General features: G+C 45.1%; 1 protein-coding gene and 1 non-coding gene across 2 annotated transcripts in view; both read right to left on the bottom strand.

The window, feature by feature from the left end:
• Positions 1–8,843: 8,843 nt before the first annotated feature.
• Positions 8,844–22,829, bottom strand: part of LOC139235418 (zinc finger protein 271-like) — a 95,387-nt gene continuing 81,401 nt past the window's right edge. The window contains exon 7 of the mRNA XM_070866542.1: positions 8,844–8,885. Coding sequence (XP_070722643.1) covers positions 8,844–8,885 — 42 coding nt within the window. The remainder of the gene's footprint in view (positions 8,886–22,829) is intronic.
• LOC139235739 (U1 spliceosomal RNA) lies at positions 10,226–10,394 on the bottom strand. Its single transcript, XR_011588499.1, has one exon. It is a non-coding gene; the product is annotated as a U1 spliceosomal RNA (small nuclear RNA).

The raw sequence follows: 22,829 nt of genomic DNA, 5'->3' as shown, positions 1-22,829 counted from the left end.
CAGCAAGCAATTAGGAAGGCATGTTGGCCTTGATTGCCATGTGGTTGGAGTACAAGAATTACAATGTTTTGCTACAATTGCAAAAGGCCTTGGTGAGACCACACCTGCAGTATAATGCACAGTTCTGGTCTCCTTAATCTGAGGGAGTGCAACAAAGGTTTGTCAGACTGATTAACGGGATGGGGGATTCTCCTAAGAGGAGAGATTGAGCAGAATGGGTCTATACTCTCAGGTGTTAATAAAATCAGGTGATTTCATTGAAACATATACAATTCTGAGGGGGATGAAAGGGTGGATGCTGAGAGGTTGTTTCCTCCGATTGGAAAGGCTGGAACTAGGAGGCATAGTCTCAGGATAAGGGGTAGGCCATATAAGACTGAGATGAGGAGGAATGTCCTCACTCAGAGATTTGCAAATATTTGGAATTCTCTACCCCAAAGGATTGTGAGTGCTGAGGTGTTAAATATAGTAAAGAATGAGACAGGTATAATTTTGGAATCTCGGGAAATCAAAAGATATAGAGAGAGGGCAAGAAAGTGGAGTTATGGTCAATGATCAACCATGATCTTATTAAATGACGGAACAGGCTCGAGGTGCTGTATGGCCTATTCCTGTGCCAAATTCTTGTGGTCTTTTGTGTTGTCGGTGCCCGGATGGCCCTGGAGCGAGAGCATGCATTGTGCACTGGTTCCTTAATGCCTTCCGCGACCAGTGGTACCTCAGGGTATGGAGGGTCTCATACACACTGGGAATTACATTCAGGTTTCATTGGGAAGGTTCCCTTTGCTTTTGTTGCTTATGTTGCCTTATTCTAGTTTGATTGGAACACATGTTTGTGGGAACGAGAGAGGAAAGAATATTCCATAGGAACTAGAATTGTCTGTTTTGATTTTCTATCCTGGACTTTTGTAAACTTCTTTTTCGCGTGTTAGAAGGGGAGGATTTACAGACAAGAAATTTAAACCAATCAAGATCTGACAGTCACTCGATTCATCAAGACCTGAATATCATCAGCCTTTGAATGTGGAAGAAGAAATGTTTGCCTGTTCTGTTCGTGGGAAAATATTTCAAACATCAGTGTGACTGGAAAATCACCGAGACATGCACACACACCTGAGTGAGAATGTTCCAGTGAAATGACTGTAGAAAAAGCTTTAATCTTTTATAGTGCCTGAAAAATATTCCACCATTCGCAGCGGGGAGTTCTACACTCACTGGTTCCCCTCCCCTGAAGGTACTGATTCTGGCTGGGTTCAGTTCTACACTCACTGGTACCCCTCCCCTGAAGATACTGGCTCTGACTGGGTTCAGCTGTACACTCACTGGTTCCCCTCCCCTGAAGGTACTGACTCTGGCTGGGTTCAGTTCTGCACTCGCTGGTTCCCCTTCCATAAAGCTGCTGAATCTGCCTGGATTAAGTTCTACACTCACTGATTTCCCTCCCCTGAAGTTACTGACTCTGCCTGGGTTCAGTTCAACACTCACTGGTTCCCCTCCCTCTTTGACCCTGAAGGTGCCGATACACTGTCTTTCACTATAAGCTTTTGCTCTGTAATTTTGGTGAGGTGCTCTCCTCAAATAATCACCAAAGTGCGGTTATTTACAGACTTTCCATGATTTACTTCCTGTCCTGGAGTTTGCTATGGGGCCGCTTTTTTGAGCTTCGGGCTGGAACGATGCAGGAGAAACCTGGAACTGGCGGCTGAGGGGAGAATAATGTTAGATACAGAGTAAAGCTCCATCTTCACTGCCCCAGCAAACACACCCAGGGTACGTACAGCACGGAGTTGCGTGCAGAGTAAAGCTCCCTCTACACTGTCCCATCAAACACTCCCAGGGCAGGTACAGCACGGGGTTAGATACGGAATAAAACTCCCTCTACAGTGTCCCATCAAACACTCCCAGGACACAAAAAGCACGGGCTTAGATACAGAGTAAAAATCAATCTGCACTGTCCCATCGGACATCCCAGGGCTGGTACAGCACGGGTTAGATACAGAGCAAAACTCCATATACACTGGCCCATGAAACACTAACCAGGGCAGGTACAGCACGCGTTAGATACAAAGCAAAGCTCCATCTACACTGCCCCAACAAACATTCCCTGGGTAGGTACAGCACGGGGTTAGATACAGAGTAAAGTTCCCTCTGCACTGTCCCATTAAACACTCACAGGAAAGGTACTGCGCGGGTTAGATACTGACACCAATCCCCACCTGTCTGATATAAACCAACCCCACAGTCACTGACACCAATTTCCTCCTGTCTGATATAAACCAACCTCACAGTCACTGACACCAACCCCCTCCTATTCGATATAAACTAACCCTATAGTCACTGACACCAATTTCCTCCTGTCTGATATAAATCAACCCCAGTCACTGACACCAATCTCCTCCTGTCTGATATAAACCCACCCCACTGTCACTGACACCAATCCCCTTCTATCTGATATAAACCTACCCCACAGTCACTGACACCAATCCCCTCCCGTCTGAAATAAACCAACCCCACATTCAGTGACACCAATACCCTCCTCTCTGATATAAATCAACCCCTCAGTCACTGACACCAATCCCCTCCTGTCTGATATATATACCAACCCCACAATCACTGACACCAATCCTCTCCTGTCTGATATAAACCAACTGCACAGTCACTGACACCAATCCCCTCCTGTCTGATACAAACCAACCCCACAGTCATTGACACCAATCCCCTCCTGTCTGATATAAACCAACCCCACAGTCACTGACACCAATCCCCTCCTGTCTGATATAAACCAACCCCATAGTCACTGACACCAATCTCCTCCTGTCTGATATAAACCAACCCCACAGTCACTGACACCAATCCCCTCCTGTCTGATATAAACTAGCCCCACGGTCACTGACATCAATCCCCTCCTGTCTGATATAAACGAGCCCCACACTCACTGACACCAATCGCCTCCTATCTCATATAAACCAACCCCACAGGCCCAGAAGGATTAAACTCAGCCCGTTACCTGGATTGGACTTGTCTCCAGAGCAGGAGTGCAGCAGCATAGAATGGCATTTGTGAGTTTAGTAAGTGGGTGAGTTTTAAGGGTTATTCTCTTTAAATCATTTGGAGGCTGGAGTAAATTGTTAGTGGCAATTGCCAGTAGCTTCTAAGTAAGTAGCAGTTTAATTTAAAAGGCAAACGTTAAATAGTTGGGAATCTTTCAGATTTAGACAGAGAAAAACAAGGTAACTGTCTAGTAGGAGGCAATTAGCAGTTAGTTAAAATCAGTTCTGTAAACGACTGACCAGTAGTGAGTCAACTGACCTAGATACAGTTTAAAAAGAGGCAGCTCGTACAGAGCACGGAGTGCAGTAGCATAGAGTGGCATTTATGAGTTTGGTAAGTGGGTGAGTTCGGGCAAGTTGGGGTGGCTGGTGCTGTTTTGTCTTATTTTTCCTACCAGTGCTGACACTAGAGCAGCTGACAAGCAGTGCGAGAGTAGCAGACGGAGGCCCAGAGTCAAGCCCAACCAGCTGCAGATATAGATAGAGGGGTGTGAAATCGAAAGGTGACGTCACAGCCTAGCTGGTAAGTGGTTGGCTGTTCGACTGGTAAGTATAACTCTCTTTTACACTAACTTTTAGATTGGTTTAATTGGCAGCGAACTACTAAGCAGCTGTTTAGTGTTTAAGTAAATTTTAGTAAGTAAATTAATTTAAGGGTTAAGTCATGGCAGGAGAGCTCGGACCCATGTCATGCTCCTCCTGTGCTATCTGGGAAATCAGGGACGCTTCCAGTGTCCCTGACTACTATGTGTGCAGGAAGTGTGTCCAGCTGCAGCTCCTGACAGACCACATGACGGCATTGGAGCTGCGGATGGACTCACTCTGGAGCATGCGCGATGCTGAGAATGTTGTGGATAGCACATTTAGTGAGTTGGTCACACCGCAGGTAAGGTTTAGGACAGATAGTGAATGGGTGACCAAGAGACAAGGCAACAGCAGGAAGGTAGTGCAGGAGTCCCCTGCGGTCATCTCCTCCAAAAAAAATATACCATGTTGGATAATGTTGGGGGAGATGACTTACCAGGGGAAGGCACCAGCAGCCAGGTTAATGGCAGCATGTGTGGCTCTGCTGCACAGAACGGCGGGAAAAAGAGTGGGAGAGCTAAAGTGATAGGGAACTCTATTGTAATGGGAATAGATAGGAGTTTCTGCGGCTGCAATCGAGACTCCAGGATGGTATGTTGCCTCCCTGGTGCAAGGGTCAAGGATGTCTCGGAGCGGCTGCAGAGCTTTCTGGAGAGGGAGGGTGAACACCAGTTGTCGTGGTTCATGTAGGTAGCAGCGCTATAGGTAAGAAGCAGGAAGAGCTCCTACAAGCTGAATTTAGGGAGCTAGGAGTTAAATTAAAAAGTAGGACCTCAAAGGTAGGAATCTCTGGATTGCTACCAGTGCCACGTGCTAATCAGAGTAGAGGGAGCAGGATAGTTATAATAAATACGTGTCTTGAGCAGTGGTGGAAGAGGGAGGGTTTCAAAATCCTGGGACATTGGAACCAGTTCTGGGGGAGGTGGGACCTGTACAAAAGGGACAGTCTGCACTTGGGCAGGACTGGAACTGATGTCCTAGGGGTAGCATTTGCTAATGCAATTCGGGAGTGTTTAAAATAATATGGAAGGCGAATGGGAATTTATGCAGTTAGACAGGGCGAAGTAATATGGAGCCAGAAACAGACGGTAGAAAGGTAAAAAGAAATAGTGGAAGGCCGAGTAAACAAAGGCAAGAAACAAAAAGGGCCACACGACATAATAATTCTAAAAGGACAAAGGGTGTTAAAAAAAACAAGCGTGAAGGCTTTGTGTTTTAATGCAAGGAGTATCCATAATAAGGTGAATGAATTAACTGTGCAAATAGACGTTAACGGATATTATGTGATTGGGATTACAGAGACGTGACTCCAGGATGATCAGGGCTGGGAACTCAACATCCAAGAGTATTCAACATTCAGGAAGGATAGAATAAAAGGAAAAGGAGGTGGGGTAGAATTGCTGGTAAAAGAGGAGATTAAAGCAATAGTTAGGAAGGACATTAGCTTGGATGATGTGGAATCTATATGGTTAGAGCTGCAGAACATCAAAGAGCAAAACATATTAGTGGGAGTTGTGTACAGACCTCCAAACAGTAGCAGTGATGTTGGGGATGGATTCAAACAGGAAATTAGGGGTGCATGCAATAAAGGTGCAGCAGTTATCAATGGTAACTTTAATATGCATATAGATTGGGCTAACCAAACTGGAAGCAATACGGTGGAGGAGGATTTCCGGGAGTGCATAAGGGATGGTTTTCTAGACCGGAATGTCGAGGAACCAACTATGGGGGAGGCCATCTTAGACTGGGTGTTGTGTAATGAGAGACGATTAATTAGCAATCTCGTTGTGCGAGGCCCTTTGAGAAAGAGTGACCAAAATATGGTGTAATTCTACATTAGGATGGAGAATGAAAGAGTTAATTCAGATACCATTGTCCAGAACTTAAAGAAGGGTAACTTTGAAGGTATGAGGGGTTAATTGGCGAGGCTAGATTGGCGAATGATACTTAAGGGGTTGACTGTGGATGGGCAATGGCAGACATTTCGAGACCGCATGGATGAACTGCAACAAATGTACATCCCTGTCTGGCGTAAGAATAAAAAAGGGAAGGTGGCTCAACCGTGGCTATCAAGGGAAATCAGGGATTGTATTAAAGCCAAACAAGTAGCACACAAATTGGCCAGAAATAGCAGTGAACCCGGGACTGGGAGAAATATAGAACTCAGCAGAGGAGGACAAAGGGTTTGCTTAGGGCAGGTAAAATAGAGTACGAGAGGAAGCTTGCAAGGAACATGAAGGCGGACTGCAAAAACGTCTTTAGATATGTAAAGAGAAAAAGGTTAGTAAAGACAAGCGTAGGTACCCTGCAGTCAGAATCAGGGGAAGTCATAACGGGGAACAAAGAAATGGCAGATCAATTGAACAAGTACTTTGGTTCACTAAGGAGAACACAAACAACCTTCCAGATATAAAAGGAGTCAGAGGGTCTATTAAGAAGGAGGGACTGAGGGAAATCTTTATTAGTCGAGAAATTGAGTTGGGGAAATTGATGGGATTGAAGGACGATAAATCCCCAGGACCTGATTGACTGCATCCCAGAGTATTTAAGGAGGTGGCCTTGGAAATAGCGGATGCATTGACAGTCATTTTCCAACATTCCATAGATTCTGGATCAGTTCCTATGGAATGGAGGGTAGCCAATGTAACCACACTTTTTAAAAAAGGAGAAAGAGAGAAAACAGGGAATTGTAGACCAGTCAGCCAGACATCGGTAGTGGGTAAAATGATGGACTCAATTGTTATGGATGTCATAGCAGCGCATTTGGAAAGAGGTGACATGATAGGTCCAAGTCAGCATGGATTTGTGAAAGGGAAATCCTGCTTGACAAATATTCTGGACATTTTTGAGGATGTTTCCAGTAGAGTGGACAAGGGAGAACGAGTTGATGTGGTGTATTTGGACTTTCAGAAGGCTTTCGACAAGGTCCCACGCAAGAGCAAAGTTAAAGCACACGGGATTGGGGGTAGTGTGCTGACGTGGATTGAGAACTGGTTGGCAGACAGGAAGCAAAGAGTAGGAGTAAATGGGTACTTTTCAGAATGGCAGTCAGTGACTTGTGGGATACCGCAAGGTTCTGTGCTGGGGCCCATCTGTTTACATTGTACATTAATGATTTAGACGAGGGGATTAAATGTAGTATCTCCAAATTTGCGGGTGATACTAAGTTGGGTGGCAATGTGAGCTGTGAGGAGGATGCTATGAGGCTGCAGAGCGACTTGGATAGGTTAGGTGTGTGGGCAAATGCATGGCAGATGAAGTATAATGTGCATAAATGTGAGATTATCCACTTTGGTGGTAAAAACAGAGAGACAAAATATTATCGGAATGGTGACAGATTAGGAATAGGGGCGGTGCAACGAGACCTGGGTGTCATGGTACATCAGTCATTGAAGGTTGGCATGCAGATACAGCAGGTGGTTAAGAAAGCAAATGGCATGTTGGCCTTCATAGCGAGGGGATTTGAGTACAGGGGCAGGAATGTGTTACTATAGTTGTACAGGGCCTTGGTGAGGCCACACCTGGAGTATTGTGTACAGTTTTGGTCTCCAAACGTGAGGAAGGACATTCTTGCTATTGAGGGAGTACAGCGAAGATTCACCAGACTGATTCCCGGGATGGCGGGACTGACATATCAAGAAAGACTGGATCAACTGGGCTTGTATTCACTGGAGTTCAGAAGAATGAGAGGGGATCTCATAGAAATGTTTAAAATTTTGACGGGTTTAAACAGGTTGGATGCAGGAAGAATGTTCAAAAATGTTGGGGAAGTCCAGAACCACGGGTCACAGTCTAAGGATAAGGGGTAAGCCATTTAGGACAGAGATGAGAAGAAAATTCTTCACCCAAAGAGTGGTGAACCTGTGCAATTCTCTACCACAGAAAGTTGTTGAGGCCAATTCACTAAATATAGTCAAAAATGAGTTAGATGTAGTCCTTACTACTTTGGGGATAAAGGTGTAAAGCGAGAAAACAGGAATGGGGTACTGAAGTTGCATGTTCAGCCATGAACTCATTGAATGGCGGTGCAGGCTCGAAGGTCCGAATGGCCTACTCCTGCACCTATTTTCTATGTTTCTATGTTTCTATTCCCCTGCCGAGGAGATTGCTGCACCAGACGGAGGGTCAACATTTGGGACATTGATTCTCCACCAATTCCCATTTCCCTTCTTTCTGGTGGATAATGGAGGGGCCGCTGTGTGTAATGTACAAGTCAGTAAGCATTGTCAGCAAGGACTCATCAGCACTTTCTAATTGGAGTTGTGCATCAGTGAAATCTTTCAGACACAATTATAGATTTTGGACCAAAGATCAATTTAGGATTGAAGGAAAAGTTTATAAATTTTATTGTAAACACATTTCTGAAGAGCATTCTGAGGAACAGTCATCAAACTGAAGCGTTAACACTGTTTCTCTCCAAAGATGCTGCCTGACCTGCTGAGATTATCAGCATTTTCTGTTTTTATTTCAGTTTCCAGGACAGAATAGTTCAGGACGTGACGTTCCAGGATTCTCACAGACAGAACACACAAAAACTTTTCCTTCCACATTCACAGGCCGACTATATTCAGGTCCTGATTAATCGAGTGACTCTTGACGCGATGTTGGTTCGAGTTCCCTGTCTCCAAATCCTCTCCTTCTAATGCCCTGTAAAAGGAGTTTTCAAAATACATCACTGTAAGGACAGGATAGAAATTCAGACCAGACAATTCTCGTTTCTATGGAACATTGATTCCTCTCTTATTCCCCCAAACCTGTAAATCCCCTCCCACACACTCTCCTTCCTCCCTGTGCTGAAATCCAAACCCATTGCACCATCTCCGACGTTTCTTTCCTGCACTCCCAGTTTTCTCCTTCTCTCTGCTTTGGATAGGTTCAGTTCTTCACCCGCTGTGTGCAGAGTGAGAATAAAATCAATGAGTCAATGATTTTATCTCCTGGTCACTGGTACCCGAAATCCCTGCCCACTCTTCGTTCCAGTTCCAAGATGGCCGCACTGCGAGGGGAACCAGTTGCTCTTTCCTGCACCAAGATGGCTGTCCGTAACGGGCCTGTCACCAATAAAAAGCCTCACGGGCGCCGTCGGATGGAACAGAGACCGGGCCGCTGGTTCACTTTCAGGCCTTGAGGCTGTTCTCCAACTTTATAAATCATGCGGTGCGGCCTACCCGCAGTTTATTAATCACCCGCTCCCGCCCACCCACACTATTATGCTTGTGTTTTATTGCCCGTGTTGCTCAAGATCCAAATCTGGAAACACAGAATGAGCAATTCAGATCTCATTGAAAGCTAAATGATTCTGAGGGGGGTTGACATGTTGGATGCTGAGAGGTTCTATCCCCTGGCTGGAGAGTCTACATCTAGAGCGCATAGTTTCTTGAAAAGATGTGGGCCATTTAAGACAGAGAAGAGGATGAATTTCATCACTCAGAGCGTTGTGAATCTTTGAAATTCTCAATCCAAAGGCCTGTGGATGTTGAGTTGTTGAGTATATTCAAGGCTGAGATAGATAGATGTTTGGACTGTAGGATAATCAAGGGATATGGGGATATTGCAGCAAAGTGGATTTGAGGTAGATGATCAACCATGATCTTATTGAATGGCAGAGCAGGCTCGAGGGGCCGTATGGCCTACTCCTATTCCTAATTCTCATGTTCTTATATAACTTCCCATTAAAACCTCCTCAGAATTGAGAATGCTAATTGTGTTCTTTGTCGCTTAACTCCGCCTGATCTCTTGGCTCTCTTATGGTTTGCTCTGAGAAACTCCTCTGGCTGACCGTCACTGGGAGAATGCAAGTTGTTGTGTGTGGAATTATATAATCATGTTTAAAAAAATGCTGGCGCCTGCAGTATAGGAATAGTGCAATCAAGCATACGCAACACGGATTCATGAAGGAGAAATCATGTTTAACTAATTTACTGGAATTCCTTGAGGATATAACGGGCATGGTGGATAGAGGTGTACCGATGGATGTGTTGTATTTAGATTTCCAAAAGGCATTCGATAAGTTGCCACACAAAAGGTTACTGCAGAAGATAGAGGCACGTGGAGTCAGAGGAAATGTATTAGCATGGATCGAGAAAGCAGAGAGTCGGGATAATTGGGTCCTTTTCGAGTTGGAAATCGATGGTTAGTGGTGTGCCACAGGGATCGGTGCTGGGACCACAGCTGTTTACAATATACATAGATGACCTGGAAGAGGGGACAGAGTGTAGTGTAACAAAATGTGCAGAAGACACAAAGATTAGTGGGAAAGCGAGTTGGGTAGAGGACACAGAGAGGCTGCAAAGAGACTTAGATAGGTTAAGCGAATGGGCTAAGGTTTTGCAGATGGAATATAATGTCGGAAAATGTGAGGTCATCCACCTTGGAAAAAAAACAGTAAAAACAGTAAAGGGAATATTATTTGAATGGGGAGAAATTACAACATGCTGCGGTGCAGAGGGACCTGGGCGTCCTTGTGCATGAAACTCTTTTTGGTTTTTTAAAAGTACACTAGCTCCTTCGAGCCAGAATTGAACAAGCGACCCAAGGATGACTTTGCTGAGTATTCCACTACAGTCCTCCGCTCTACCAACTGAGCTATTGAAGGGAAGCGGCTGGAGCGTGAACGCAGTCCCCCACTACCACAATTTTTGCAGTCGAGTATCCCGCATTTGGGGACATCGCAGGCGTCAGCACACCCGAAGTGCAATGGGCTAGCCTCATCCTGGGAAAACCACCTTCTTGATCATGGTTACTCCCCTGTGCATGAATCCCAAAAAGTTAGTTTGCAGGTGCAGCAGGTAATCAGGAAGGCAAATGGAATGTTCGCCTTCATTGCGAGAGGGATGAGTACAAAAGCAGCGATGTCCTGCTGCAACTGTATAGGGTATTAGTGAGGCCTGGAGCACTGCGTGCAGTTTTGGTCATCTTACTTAAGGAAGGATATACCAGCTTTGGAGGGGGTACAGAGACGATTCACTAGGCTGATTCTGGAGATGAGAGGGTTACCTTACGATGATATATTGAGTAGACTGGCTCTTTACTCGTTGGAGTTCAGAAGGATGAGGGCTGATCGTTTTGAAACATTTAAAATAATGAAAGGGATAGACAAGATAGAGGCAGAGAGGTTGTTTCCACTGGTCGGGGTGACTAGAACTAGGGGGCACAGCCTCAAAATACAGGGGAGCCAATTTAAAACCGAGCTGAGAAGGAATTTCTTCTCCCAGAGGGTTATGAAGCTGTGGAATTCTCTGCCCATGGAAGCAGTTGAGGCTAGCTCATTGAATGTATTCAAATCTCAGATTGATAGATTTTTAACCAATAAGGTAATTAAGGATTACGGGGAGCGGGCGGGTAAGTGGAGCTGAGTCCACGGCCAGATCAGCCATGATCTTGTTGAATGGTAGAGCAGGCTCGAGGGACTAGCTGGCCTACTACTGTTCCTAATTCTTATGTTCTTATGTTCTTATGTTCAGTCGATGTTTATGATCAGCAGGTGGCGACAGTGAGCTTATTGAAACAGGAATCATGCAGAGGCTGCTGTTGCTAAGCAGATGCGTCACCGTCTGCATGGTCAGAACAAGTTATATAATTGTTATCAATCAATAATTACAAATACTCAGAATACTGCTCAGTCTAATTTTAAGAGAGCATGCATCCTTATCATTAATCTTATAGAACAATAGAAATTGAATGAATTTCAAACAAGACTTTGGGATGTATATCAAGTCCGTGAAGATGGTGCAGAAAAGATTTACTAGAATTCTGCCAGGAATGTGGTACTTCAGTCATGCAGAGACGAGGGAAACTGTAATTGAGCAGAGAAGGTTAAAGGATGATTTAATAAAGGTGATTAAAATGATGAAAAGTTGTGACAGAATCATCGAGGTTTATGACACAGAGCGAGGTCTTTGTGCCCATCATGTCCGGGTCGGCCGAAATACAGCGATCCGGCAGAATCACACTTTCCATTGGTCCATAGCTCTGTATGTTATGGCACCTCAAGTGCATATGCAGGTACTTTTTCAATGAGATGAGGATTTCTGCCTATACCTCCATTTTAGGCAGTGAGTTCCAGACCCCCACCACCCTCTGGATTAAAAGGAATTCTCCTCCATCCGCTCTAATCCTTCCACCAATTACTTTACATCTATTTTCCCAGGTTATTGACCACTCTGCTCAGGGAAATAGTTCCTTCTGAGCAACTCTATCTCGGCCCCTTATTCTAGAAACATAGAAACGTAGAAATTTACAGCGCAGATGGAGGCATTTCGGCCCATCGTGTCCACGCCGATCGACAAAGAGCCGCACAGGCCTTGGTCAGCAGTCCTAAAGTTTACATATAAACCTATGAAGAATGATCGAAAGGCAAAGAGCACCCAGCCCAACCAGTCCGCCCCACACAACTGTGACACCTCTTATACTGAAACATTCTGCACTCCACCTCAACAGGAGCCATGTGATCTCTAAACCAGAGGCAAAAACCAGATAAAATCCTGGGCCAAATTAGGGAGAAAAAATCTGGGAAAATTACTCTCTGACCCATCCAGGTGATCGAAATTATTCGGACAGGTCACCCTGGCCGTATTCTGTTCCCCACAGTACTTACCATTATATCTGCTCCGTCCAACAAAAGGTCGGCCAGTTTACTCCCAACTATCAGCTCTCGGTCTGTAACCCTGCAACTTACGGCACTTTAAGTGCCCATCCAACCATCTCTTAAAAGTGGAGAGGTTCTCTGCATTCACCACTCTTCCAGGCATAGATTTCCCGATCCCCAGAACCCTCTACGTAAAGAAACCCCCCTTTCAAATACCCTCTAAACTTTCCACCAACCATCTTAAAGGTATGCCTCCTCTTAATATGCCACCAATGGAAATAGGCCCTTACTATCCACTATATCCAGGCCCCTCAATATTTTGTACACTTCAATGAGGTTTCCACTCAACATCCTCTGTTCCAATGAGAACAAATCCAGCCTATCCAATCTGTCCTCATAACTAAGTTTCTCCATTCCAGGCAGCAACCTAGTAAATCTCACCTGCACCCTCTCAGAAATCACGTCCTTCCTATAACATAGCTAACAGAACTGCACATAGTACTCCAGCTGTGGCCTAACCAAAGTAGTATACACTTTAAGCATAACCTCCCTGCTCTTATATTCTATGCCTTGGCCAATAAAGGCAAGCATTCCGTATGCCTTATTGACCACCTTATCAACCTGGCCTGCTACTTTCAGGGATCTGTAGACAAGCACTCCATAGTCCCTTTGTTCATCTACACTATTAAGTGGCCTACCGCTTAATGTGTATACCCTTTCCTTATTAGCACTCCCAAAGTGCATCACCTCACACTTCTCTGAAATAAATTCCATTTGCCACTGCTCTGCCCAGCTGACCAGCAGATTGATATCCTCCTGCAGCACACGACTTTCCTGTTCCTAATTAACCACAATTTTAGTGTCGTCTGCAAAATTCTTAATCATACTCCCTATTTTCAAATCTAAATCGTTGATAGTGTAGTGTATGGAGAAAGAGTCAGACTGAACACTGTGAGCTCAAAGTAAAGTGTGAGCTTAATCTTTTATTGCAGGTCTCCAGAGTGCTTCTCCAACCTGTGAAGCTTTCTTAAATACCTGTGCTCCCAAGGGATTATGGGTGGTTGTACAGTGTAAATACAAGTCCACAAATATAACAACACTCCTGCCCAAAGTCAATAGGGTAACTATTTATAATGTGAGTCGATCTGGGTCCCTTTTTGCACTGGTTGATCATCTCGGTGAGAAAGTTGGTGTTGTTGAATCATTTGTTGGGCCCTCGCTGGGCTCTGTGCAGCTGGCCTTGCTGGGCTGCTGGTGTGTTGGGCTCTGCAGGGCTGGTGTGGATGATGGGTTCTGCTTCGTGGTCAACCGTGGTGTCAGTCGTCACTGGTTATGGATCTAAAAAAATAGGGTCCAAGGTGGTTGCTCAGGGTAGTCCGTGAATGTGAGTTTGATTTGGTCCAAGTGTTTCTGGTGAATGAGTCCATTTGAAAGTTTTACCCGAAACACACTGCTCCCCTCTTTGGCCACGACAGTTCCGGAAAGCCACTTGGGACCTTGTCCATAATGTAATACAAATACAGGATCATTGACTTCAATCTCGCGTGACACATTTCCGCTATCATGGTTTGCACTTTGTTGAAGACGCCTGCTCTCTACCTCTTCATGTAGATCAGGGTGAACAAACGAGAGCCTTGTCTTAAGTGCTCTTTTCATGAGCAGTTCAGCAGGTGGGATCCCAGTGAGTGAGTGGGGACGTGTGCAGTCGCTAAGCAGGACTCGGGATAGGCGAGTCTGCAGTGAGCCTTCAGTTACCCTCTTCAAGCCTTGCTTGATGGTTTGCACTGCTCTCTCTCTGCCTGACAATTGGACGCTGGTTTAAACGGGGCAGATGTGACATGTTTGATCCTGTTACGGGTCTTTAAATCTTTGAACTCAGCACTGGTAAAACATGGCCCGTTGTCGCTCACCAGAACATCGGGTAAGCCGTGAGTGGCAAACATGGCCTGCAGGCTTTCAGTGGTGGCAGCGGACGTGCTAGCCGATATTATCTCACATTCAATCCACTTGGAGTACACATCTACAACCACACGGAACATTTTAACCAAGAACAGGCCTGCGTAGTCGACGTGTACCCTAGACCACGGTTTGGAGGGCCAAGACCATAAACTTAGCGGCGCGTCCCTGGGTACATTGCTCAACTGCGAGCATGTACTACATCTGTGAACTCAGGATTCTAAATCCGCATCGATACCGGGCCACCACACGTGAGATCTGGCTATCGCTTTCATCATTATGATGCCTGGGTGGGCACTGTGAAGGTCATTGATGAAGGTGTCTCTGTCCTTCTTAGAGACCACTACTCGATTGCCCCACAGAAGGCAGTCTGCCTGTATAGACATTTCATCTTCGCGCTGCTGGAACGGCTTTATCTCTTCCTGCATTTCCACTGGGACACTGGACCAGCTCCCGTGAAGCACACAGCTTTTGACTAGAGATAATAAGGGGTCCTGGCTTGTCCAGGTTTTGATCTGCCGGGCAGTGACGGGTGATTGCTCATTCTCAAATGCTTCAGTTACCATGGCTGGATCTGCAGGCTGCATTATATCCACCCCCGTCGTGGGCAACGACAGCCTAATGAGATCATCGGCACAGATGTCTGTGCCTGGTCTGTGGCGAATGGCATAATTGTATGCGGACAACGTGAGCGCCCATCTCTGGATGCGGGCCGATGCGTTGGTATTTATGCCATTACTCTCGGAAACCAGGGATATAAGTGGCTTATGGGAAGTTTCCAATTCGAATTTTAGCCCAGACATGTTTTGATGCTTTTTTTTTACCATTGACACACGCTAACGCTTTCTTTTTAATCATCCTGTAGCCTCTCTCGGCCTTAGACAGACTTGTGGATGCTTAAGCAACCGTTTGCAGTTTCCCGAAATCATTAGCTTGTTGCAATACACACCCGACGCCATATGACGACGCATCACATGCTAGTACCAAATGCTTACATGGATCATACAACACAAGCAATATGTTTGAGCACAATAATTTTCTCGCTTTTACGAAGGCATTTTCTTGGCTTTTGCCCCAAACACATTCGCCCCCTTTTCGTAGGAAGAACTGTAGTGGTTTTAGCAGTGTGATGAGACCCGGTAGGAAGTTATCAAAGTCGTTCAAGAGTCTCAAAAACGACCGCAGTTCGGTCACGTTCTGTGGGCTCGGTGCATTCTCGATTGCGCTCACTTCGAGCGTTTTAACCTGAGCCCCACACGGTTGAGTCGACGAAGAACCTCCTCCAGGTTCTGCAGGTGCTCAACTGTGTTCCGACCTGTGACCAACATTTCGTCCTGGAACACCATGGTTTGTGGGACCGACTTCAGTAAACTTTCCATGTTTCTCTGGAATATTGCCGCCGCTGATCGAATTCCAAACGGACATCTGTTATAAACAAAAAGACCTTTGTGCGTGTTGATGCAGGTGAGGGCCTTCGATGATTCCTCCAGTTCCTGCATCATGTAGGCTGAAGTCAGATCCAGCTTCGTGAACGTATTTCCTGCCGCCAGCATTGCAAAGAGGTCGTCGGCTTTTGGTAGTGGTATTGGTCCTGCAGGGAGAAACGATTGATAGTTACTTTGTAATCACCATAGATTCTGACGGTGCCATCCCCCTTGAGGACTGGGACAATAGGACTGGCCCACGCACTGAACTCGATCGATGAAATGATGCCCTCTCTTTGTGGCCTGTGTAGTTCGATCTCTCCCCTTTCTCTCATCATGTACGGTACTTCTCTCGGCTTGTGATGGATGGGTTGCGCCCCTGGAATTAGATGGATCTGCATTTTTACTCCTTGGAATTTCCCGATGCCTGGTTCGAACAACGAAGGAAATTTGTTTAAGACCTGGGCACAGGAAGTGACGTCAGCGGGTGATAGCGCTCGGATGTCGTCCCAGTTCCAGCCTATCTTTCCCAGCCAGCTCCTGCTGAGCAGCGTGGTACCATCGCCAGAGTCGTAGCTTGTGCACCGCTCAATCGTAAGAGACCTTTACGGTAGCACTGCCGATTACAGGAATCTGTTCTTTTGTGTAAGTTCTTAGTTTCCTGCGAATTAGAGTTAAGAATGGCCTTGAGGCCTTGTTGCTCCACAACCTTTCAAAAGTATTTTTGCCCATAATGGACTGGCTTGCACCCGCGTCCAGCTCCCTTGACACCGCGAGTCCATTTAATTTAACATTCAGCGTTATCAGGGGACAATTCGTGGTGAATGTGTATACCTCATGTACCTCTGCCTCCTCTATCTGAAGCTCTGTTTCGTCATGATCCTCCTCTTTAACCTGGTGGTTTGCAGGTTTAACAGGCTGAGCAGCTCACCTGCACACTCGTCGGAGGTGTCCCATTGTTCCACAGCCCCTGCAAGCTTATCATTTGAATCGGCATGAATGGAAACGATGATCACCCCCGCAGTGCCACAAGGTGTTAATGGCCTTGATGTTAGACTCTGAGACATCTGCCGACGTGTAGCTGCAGGTATGTGTGCCCTGTCCTGTACGTTCCATTTCGAAAACAACGTGACTTTGTTCATCATACTTGTAGCAGCACTAACTTTATCTCGTCGCCAGTTTAGTGTATGGAGTAAGAGTCAGACTGAATACTGTGAGCTCAAAATGAAGTGTGACCTTAGTCTTTTATTGCAGAGTGACTTCTTAAATACCTGTGTTTTCAAAGGATTATGGGATCCCTTGGGACTCCGGGGAATGAGCCCTCTGGTGGCTGTACAGAGTAAATACAAGTCCACATATATAACAGATATATACCACAAAAAGCAAGGGACCAAGTACTGAGCCCAGCGGAAACCCACTGGAAACAGCTTTCCAGTCAAAAATAATCCATCAATCATTACACTTTGCTTCCTACCTCCAAGCCAATTTTGCATACAACTTGCCACTTTGCCCTGAATTGTCATGCTCTTTATACTTCATGACCAGTCTACCATGTGGAATCTGATTGCATTTTTTGAGGAGGTAACCAAAAGGGTCGATCTTCCCTTAAGAAATCCGTGCTGACTGTCCCTTATTAATCCTTGCCTTCCAAATGTAGATTCATTCTGTCTTTTAGGACCTTTTTCCACTAATTATCCCACCACAATAATCTTGTACACGTCAATTAAATCTCCTCTCAGACTCTTCTGTTCCAAACTATACAACTCCAACCTGTCCAATCTTTCCTCATGGCTAAAATTCTCCAGTCCTGGCAACATCCTCTTCAATCTCCTCTGTACCCTCTATAGTACAATCACATATTTCCTGTAATGTGGTGACCAGAACTGCACACTGTGGCCGAACTAGTGTTTTATAGTGTTAATGCCTAACCACGCTGCTCTTATATTCTATGCCATGACCACTAAAGGCACGTATTCTGTATTCCTTTTTAAAACACCTTATCTGTCTGGCCTGCTACTCTCAGGAATCTGTGAACCTGTACTCAAAGGTCCTGGAATAATGGGGCAGTTTGGGTCTCCTTATCTAAGGAAGGATATACTTGCCTTGGTGGTGGTGCAACTGAGGGTCACTAGATTAAATCCAGGGATGAGAGAGCTGTCTTATGATCAGAGATTGTATAGAATGGGCCTCTGCTCTCTGCAGTTTAAAGGAATGAGTGGTGCTCTCATTGAAAGATGCAGGATTCCGAAGGGGATTGAAAGGTTAGATGCTGAGAGGTTGTTTCCCCTGGCTGGAGAGTCTACATCTAGAGGGCATAGTTTCAGGATAAGGGGTCGTTCATTTAAGACAGAGAATAGGATGAATGTCATCACTCAGAGCGTTGTGAATCTTTGAAATTCTCAATCCAAAGGACTGTGGATGCTGAGTCGTTGAGTATATTCAAGGCTGAGATAGATAGATTTTTGGACTGTAGGAGAATCATGGGATATGGGGATAATGCAGCAAGGTGAAGTTGAGGTTGATGATCAGACATGATCTTATTGAATGGTGCAGCAGGCTCGTGGGGCCGTATGGCCTAATCCTGCTCCTAAATCTTATGTTCCATATAACTTCACACCCTCCCATGAAAACCCCCTCAGAATTGACTACACGAATTGTGTCCTTTCTCCCTTACCTCCCCCTGATCTCTTGGCTCTCTTGTGGTTTGCTCTGAGAAACTCATCTGGGCGAACGTCACTGGGAAAATGCAAGTTGTTGTGTGTGGAATTAAATAATTATGTTTAAAAACAACTGTGGCGCCTGCAGTAGATGTTTATCACCAGCAGATGGGGACAGTGAGTTTATTGTAACATTATTCATGCAGAGGCTGCTGTTGCTGAGCAGATAAGTCACAATCTGCATTCTTAGAACAAGTTATATAATTGTTATCAATCAATAATTCTAATACTGAGATTATTGCCCAGTCCAATATTAAGAGAACATGAATACTTAGAATGAATCTGGCGGAACAATAGAGATTGAATTAATTTCAATCCAGACTTTGGGAAGTATGTCAAGGCCTTAAGATGGTGCAGAAGAGATGAACTAGAATTCTGACATGAATGAGGTATTTCAGTTATGCAGAGACTAGGGAAACTGGGATTGATCAGAGAAGGTTGAAGGATGATGTAATAAAGGTGATTAAAATGACGAAAGGTTGTGACAGAATCGTAGATGTTTACAACACAGATGACGGGAATTGCACCCATCGTGTCTCTGCCTCCCGAGAAACAGCCATCCAGCCTAATTGCACTTTCCAGCTGTTGATCCATAGCCCTGTAGGTTACGGCACCTCACGTGCATATCCAGATATTTTTCAGTGAGATGAGGGTTTCTGCCTGCACCTCCCTTTCAGGCACTGAGCTCCATTCTCCTACCACCTTCTGGATGAAAAGTATTTCTCCCCGATCCCTTATAAGCCTTCTACTAATTACTTTACATCTATTCTCTCTGGTTATTGACTACTCTGCTGAGCGAAATAGCTCCTTCCTATCCACTCTATCTAGGCCCTATATAATCTGGAACATGTCAATTAAATCTCCCCTCAGCCTGCTCTGTTCCAAAGAAAACACTCCAGCCGATCCAATCTCTCCCCATAGGTAACATTCTCCAGTCCAGGCGACATCCTCGTTCATCTCCTCTATACCCTCTGTAGTGCAATCACACCTTTCCTGTAATTTGGTGACCAGAACTGAATGCCTTACTAGTAGCCTTACTAGTGTTTTATGGATTTAATGCATAACCTCTCTGCTCTTATATTCTATGCCACGACTAATAAAGGCACGTATTCCATCAACCTTTTTAACCACCTTATCGACCTGTCCTGCTGCCTTCAGGGATCTTTGGACCTGCACTCCAGAGTCCTGGAGCAGTGGGCCGTTTCTGTCTCATTATCTAAGGAAAGATATAATTGCCTTACTGGTCGTGCAAAGTAAGTTCACTCGATTGAATCCTGGGATGAGAGATATGTTTTGTGATGAGAGATTGTAAAGAATGGGCCTATGCTCTCTGCAGTGTAGAAGAATGAGAGATGCTCTCATTGAAAGGTACAATATTCTGAAGAGTATTGACAGGGTAGATGCGGAGAGGTTGTTTCCTCTGGCCGGAGAGTCTAGAACGAGAGGGCATTGTTTCAGGATAAGGAGTCGGCCATTTAAGACAGAGATGAGGATGAATTTCTTCACTCAGAGAGTTGTGAGTCTTTGAAATTCTCAATCCAAAGGACTGTGGATGCTGAGTCGTTGGGTATATTCAAGGCTGAGATAGATAGATTTTTGGACTGTAGGAGAATCAAATGATATGGGGATAATGCAGCAAAGTGGAGTTGAGGTCGATAATGAACCATGATCTTATTGAATGGCGGAGCAGGCTCGAGGGCCCATATGGCCAACTCCTGCTCCTAATTCTTATGTTCTTATATAACTTCACACCTTCCCATGAAAACCTCCTCAGAATTGATAACACGAATTGTGTCCTTTCTCCCTTAACTCCCCTTCATCTCTTGGCCCTCTTGAGGTTTGCTCTGAGAAACTCCTCTGGGCGAACGTCACTGGGAAAATGCAAGTTGTTGTATGTGGAAATGAATAAACATGTTTAAAAAACTCTGGCGCCTGCAGTAGTTGTACATGATCAGCAGGTGGCGAGAGTGAGCTTATTGAAACAGGAAACATGCAGAGGCTGCTGTTGCTGAGCAGACAAGTCACCATCTGCATTGTCAGAACAAGTTATATCGTCTTTATCAATTAATAATTACTAATACTCAGTTTACTTCTCAGTCCGATTTTAAAAGATCAAGAATCCTTATAATTAATCTAACGGAACAATAGAGATTGAATTAATTTCAGTCCAGATTTTAGTAAATATGTCACGGCCTTGAAAACGGTGCAGCACAGATTAAACATAGAAACATAGAAAATAGGTGCAGGTGTCGGCCTTTCGGCCTTAGAGCCTGCACCACCATTCAATAAGATCATGGCTGATCGTTCACCTCAGTACCCCTTTCCTGCTTTCTCTCCATATCTCTTGATCCCCTTAGCCGTAAGGGCCATATCTAACCCCCTCTTGAATATATCCAATGAACTGGCATCAACAACTCTCTGCGGCAGGGAATTCCACAGGTTAACAACTCTCTGAGTGAAGAAATTTCTCCTCATCTCAGTCCTAAATGTCCTACTCCTAATCCTAAGACTTTGTCCCCTGGTTCTGGACTTCCCCAACATCGGGAACATTCTACCCGCATCTAACCTGTCCCATCCCTTCAGAATTGGGGCAACTTCATGCCCTAACATTTCTTCACAGGAGCATTATCAAACAAATTGTGGCACCGAGCCACAAAATGAGATATTGGGACAAGTGATCAAAAGCTTGGTCAAATAGGTCGGTTTTACGGAGCGTCTTAAAGAAGGGAAGACAGGTGGAGAGTGTTCGGGAGGGAATTCCAAAGGTTAGGGCCTTGGCAGCTGAAGGCACGGCGATGGTGGGGTGATTAAAATCACGGATGCTCAAGAGTCAAATATTGGAGGAGCGCGGAGCTCTCGAGAGGGTTGTTGGACATAACACAGCGGTTCCTACATGGAGCTTCGACACGGCAAGCGAGCAGAGGAAACATTTCAAGGACACCCAAAAGGCCTCCTTGATAAAGTGCAACATCCCCACCAGCACCTGGAACTCTCTGGCCAAAGGCCACTCTAAGTGGAGGAAGAGCATTCGGGAGGGCGCTGAGCACCTCGAGTCTCATCGCTGAGAGCATGTAGAAACCAAGCGGAAAGAGCATGCGGCAAACCAGACTCCTTACCCACTCTTTCCTTCAACCACTGTCTGACCACCTGCGACAGAGACTGTAGGTCCCTTATCGGACTCTCCAGTCACCCGAGACCTCACTTTTAGAGTGGAAACAAGTCATCCTCGAATGTAATTCTACCAGGAATGAGGTATTTCAGTTATGCAGAGACTAGAGAAATTGCGATTGAGCAGGGAAGGTTAAAGGTTGATTTAATAGAGGTGATTAAAAGGCTGAAACGTGGTGATAGAATCATAGACGTTTACATCACATTAGACCCTGTCTCTGTTTCTATTCCACTAGACCCTGTCTCTGGTTTAATAATCTAGACCTTGACTCTGTTTATATTCCACTAGACCCTGTCTCTGTTTATAATACACTAGACCCTGTCTCTGTTTGTTTTACACTAGAAACATAGAAACATAGAAAATAGGTGCAGGAGTGGGCCATTCGGCCCTTCTAGCCTGCACCGCCATTCAATGAGTTCATGGCTGAACATTCAACTTCAGTACCCCATTCCTGCTTTCTCGCCATACCCCTTGATCGCCCTAGTAGTAAGGACCTCATCTAACTCCTTTTTGAATATATTTAGTGAATTGGCCTCAACAACTTTCTGTGGTAGAGAATTCCACAGGTTCACCACTGTCTGGGTGAAGAAGTTCCTCCGCATCTCGGTCCTAAATGGCTTACCCCTTATTCTTAGACTGTGAGCTCTGGTTCTGGACTTCCCCAACATTGGGAACATTCTTCCTGCATCTAACCTGTCTAACCCCGTCAGAATTTTAAATGTTTCTATGAGGTCCCCTCTCATTCTTCTGAACTCCAGTGAATACAAGCCCAGTTGATCTAGTCTTTCTGTCTCGGTTTATTTTACACTCGGCCCTGACACTATTTATATTACACTAGGCCCTGACACTGTTTATATTACACTAGACCCTATCTCGGTTTATTTTACACTCGCCCCTGACACTGTTTACATTACACTAGACCCTGTCTCTGTTTATATGACACTAGACCCTATCACTGTTTATATTACACAACACCTTGTCTCTGTTTATATTACAGTAGACTCTGTCTCTGTTTCAATTACACTGGGCCCTGTCTCAGTTATTACTGCCCTTGACCACGTGTGAAATAATTTGCAGTACAACCTGCCCCTGTTCATATTGCACTCGACCTTGTCCTAGTTATTACTGCACTAGACCATGCATCTTTGTATAATATGCAAGGCTGCGTCTTAGTTACATTTACTGAGGTGATTAAAATGATGAGAGGTGGTGATAGAATCATAGACGTTTACATTGCACTAGACCCTGTCTCTGTTTATATTACACTAAAAACTCTCTCTCTCTGTTTATCTTACAAGAAAACCTGTCTCAGTTATTACTGCACTATAACATGACTCTGTT

This window comes from Pristiophorus japonicus, chromosome 23 (assembly GCF_044704955.1).
Source record: "Pristiophorus japonicus isolate sPriJap1 chromosome 23, sPriJap1.hap1, whole genome shotgun sequence".
NCBI lineage: Eukaryota > Metazoa > Chordata > Chondrichthyes > Pristiophoridae > Pristiophorus > Pristiophorus japonicus.
Note: the sequence above shows the minus strand (reverse complement) of the source record. Positions and strands in the feature narration are given on the sequence as shown.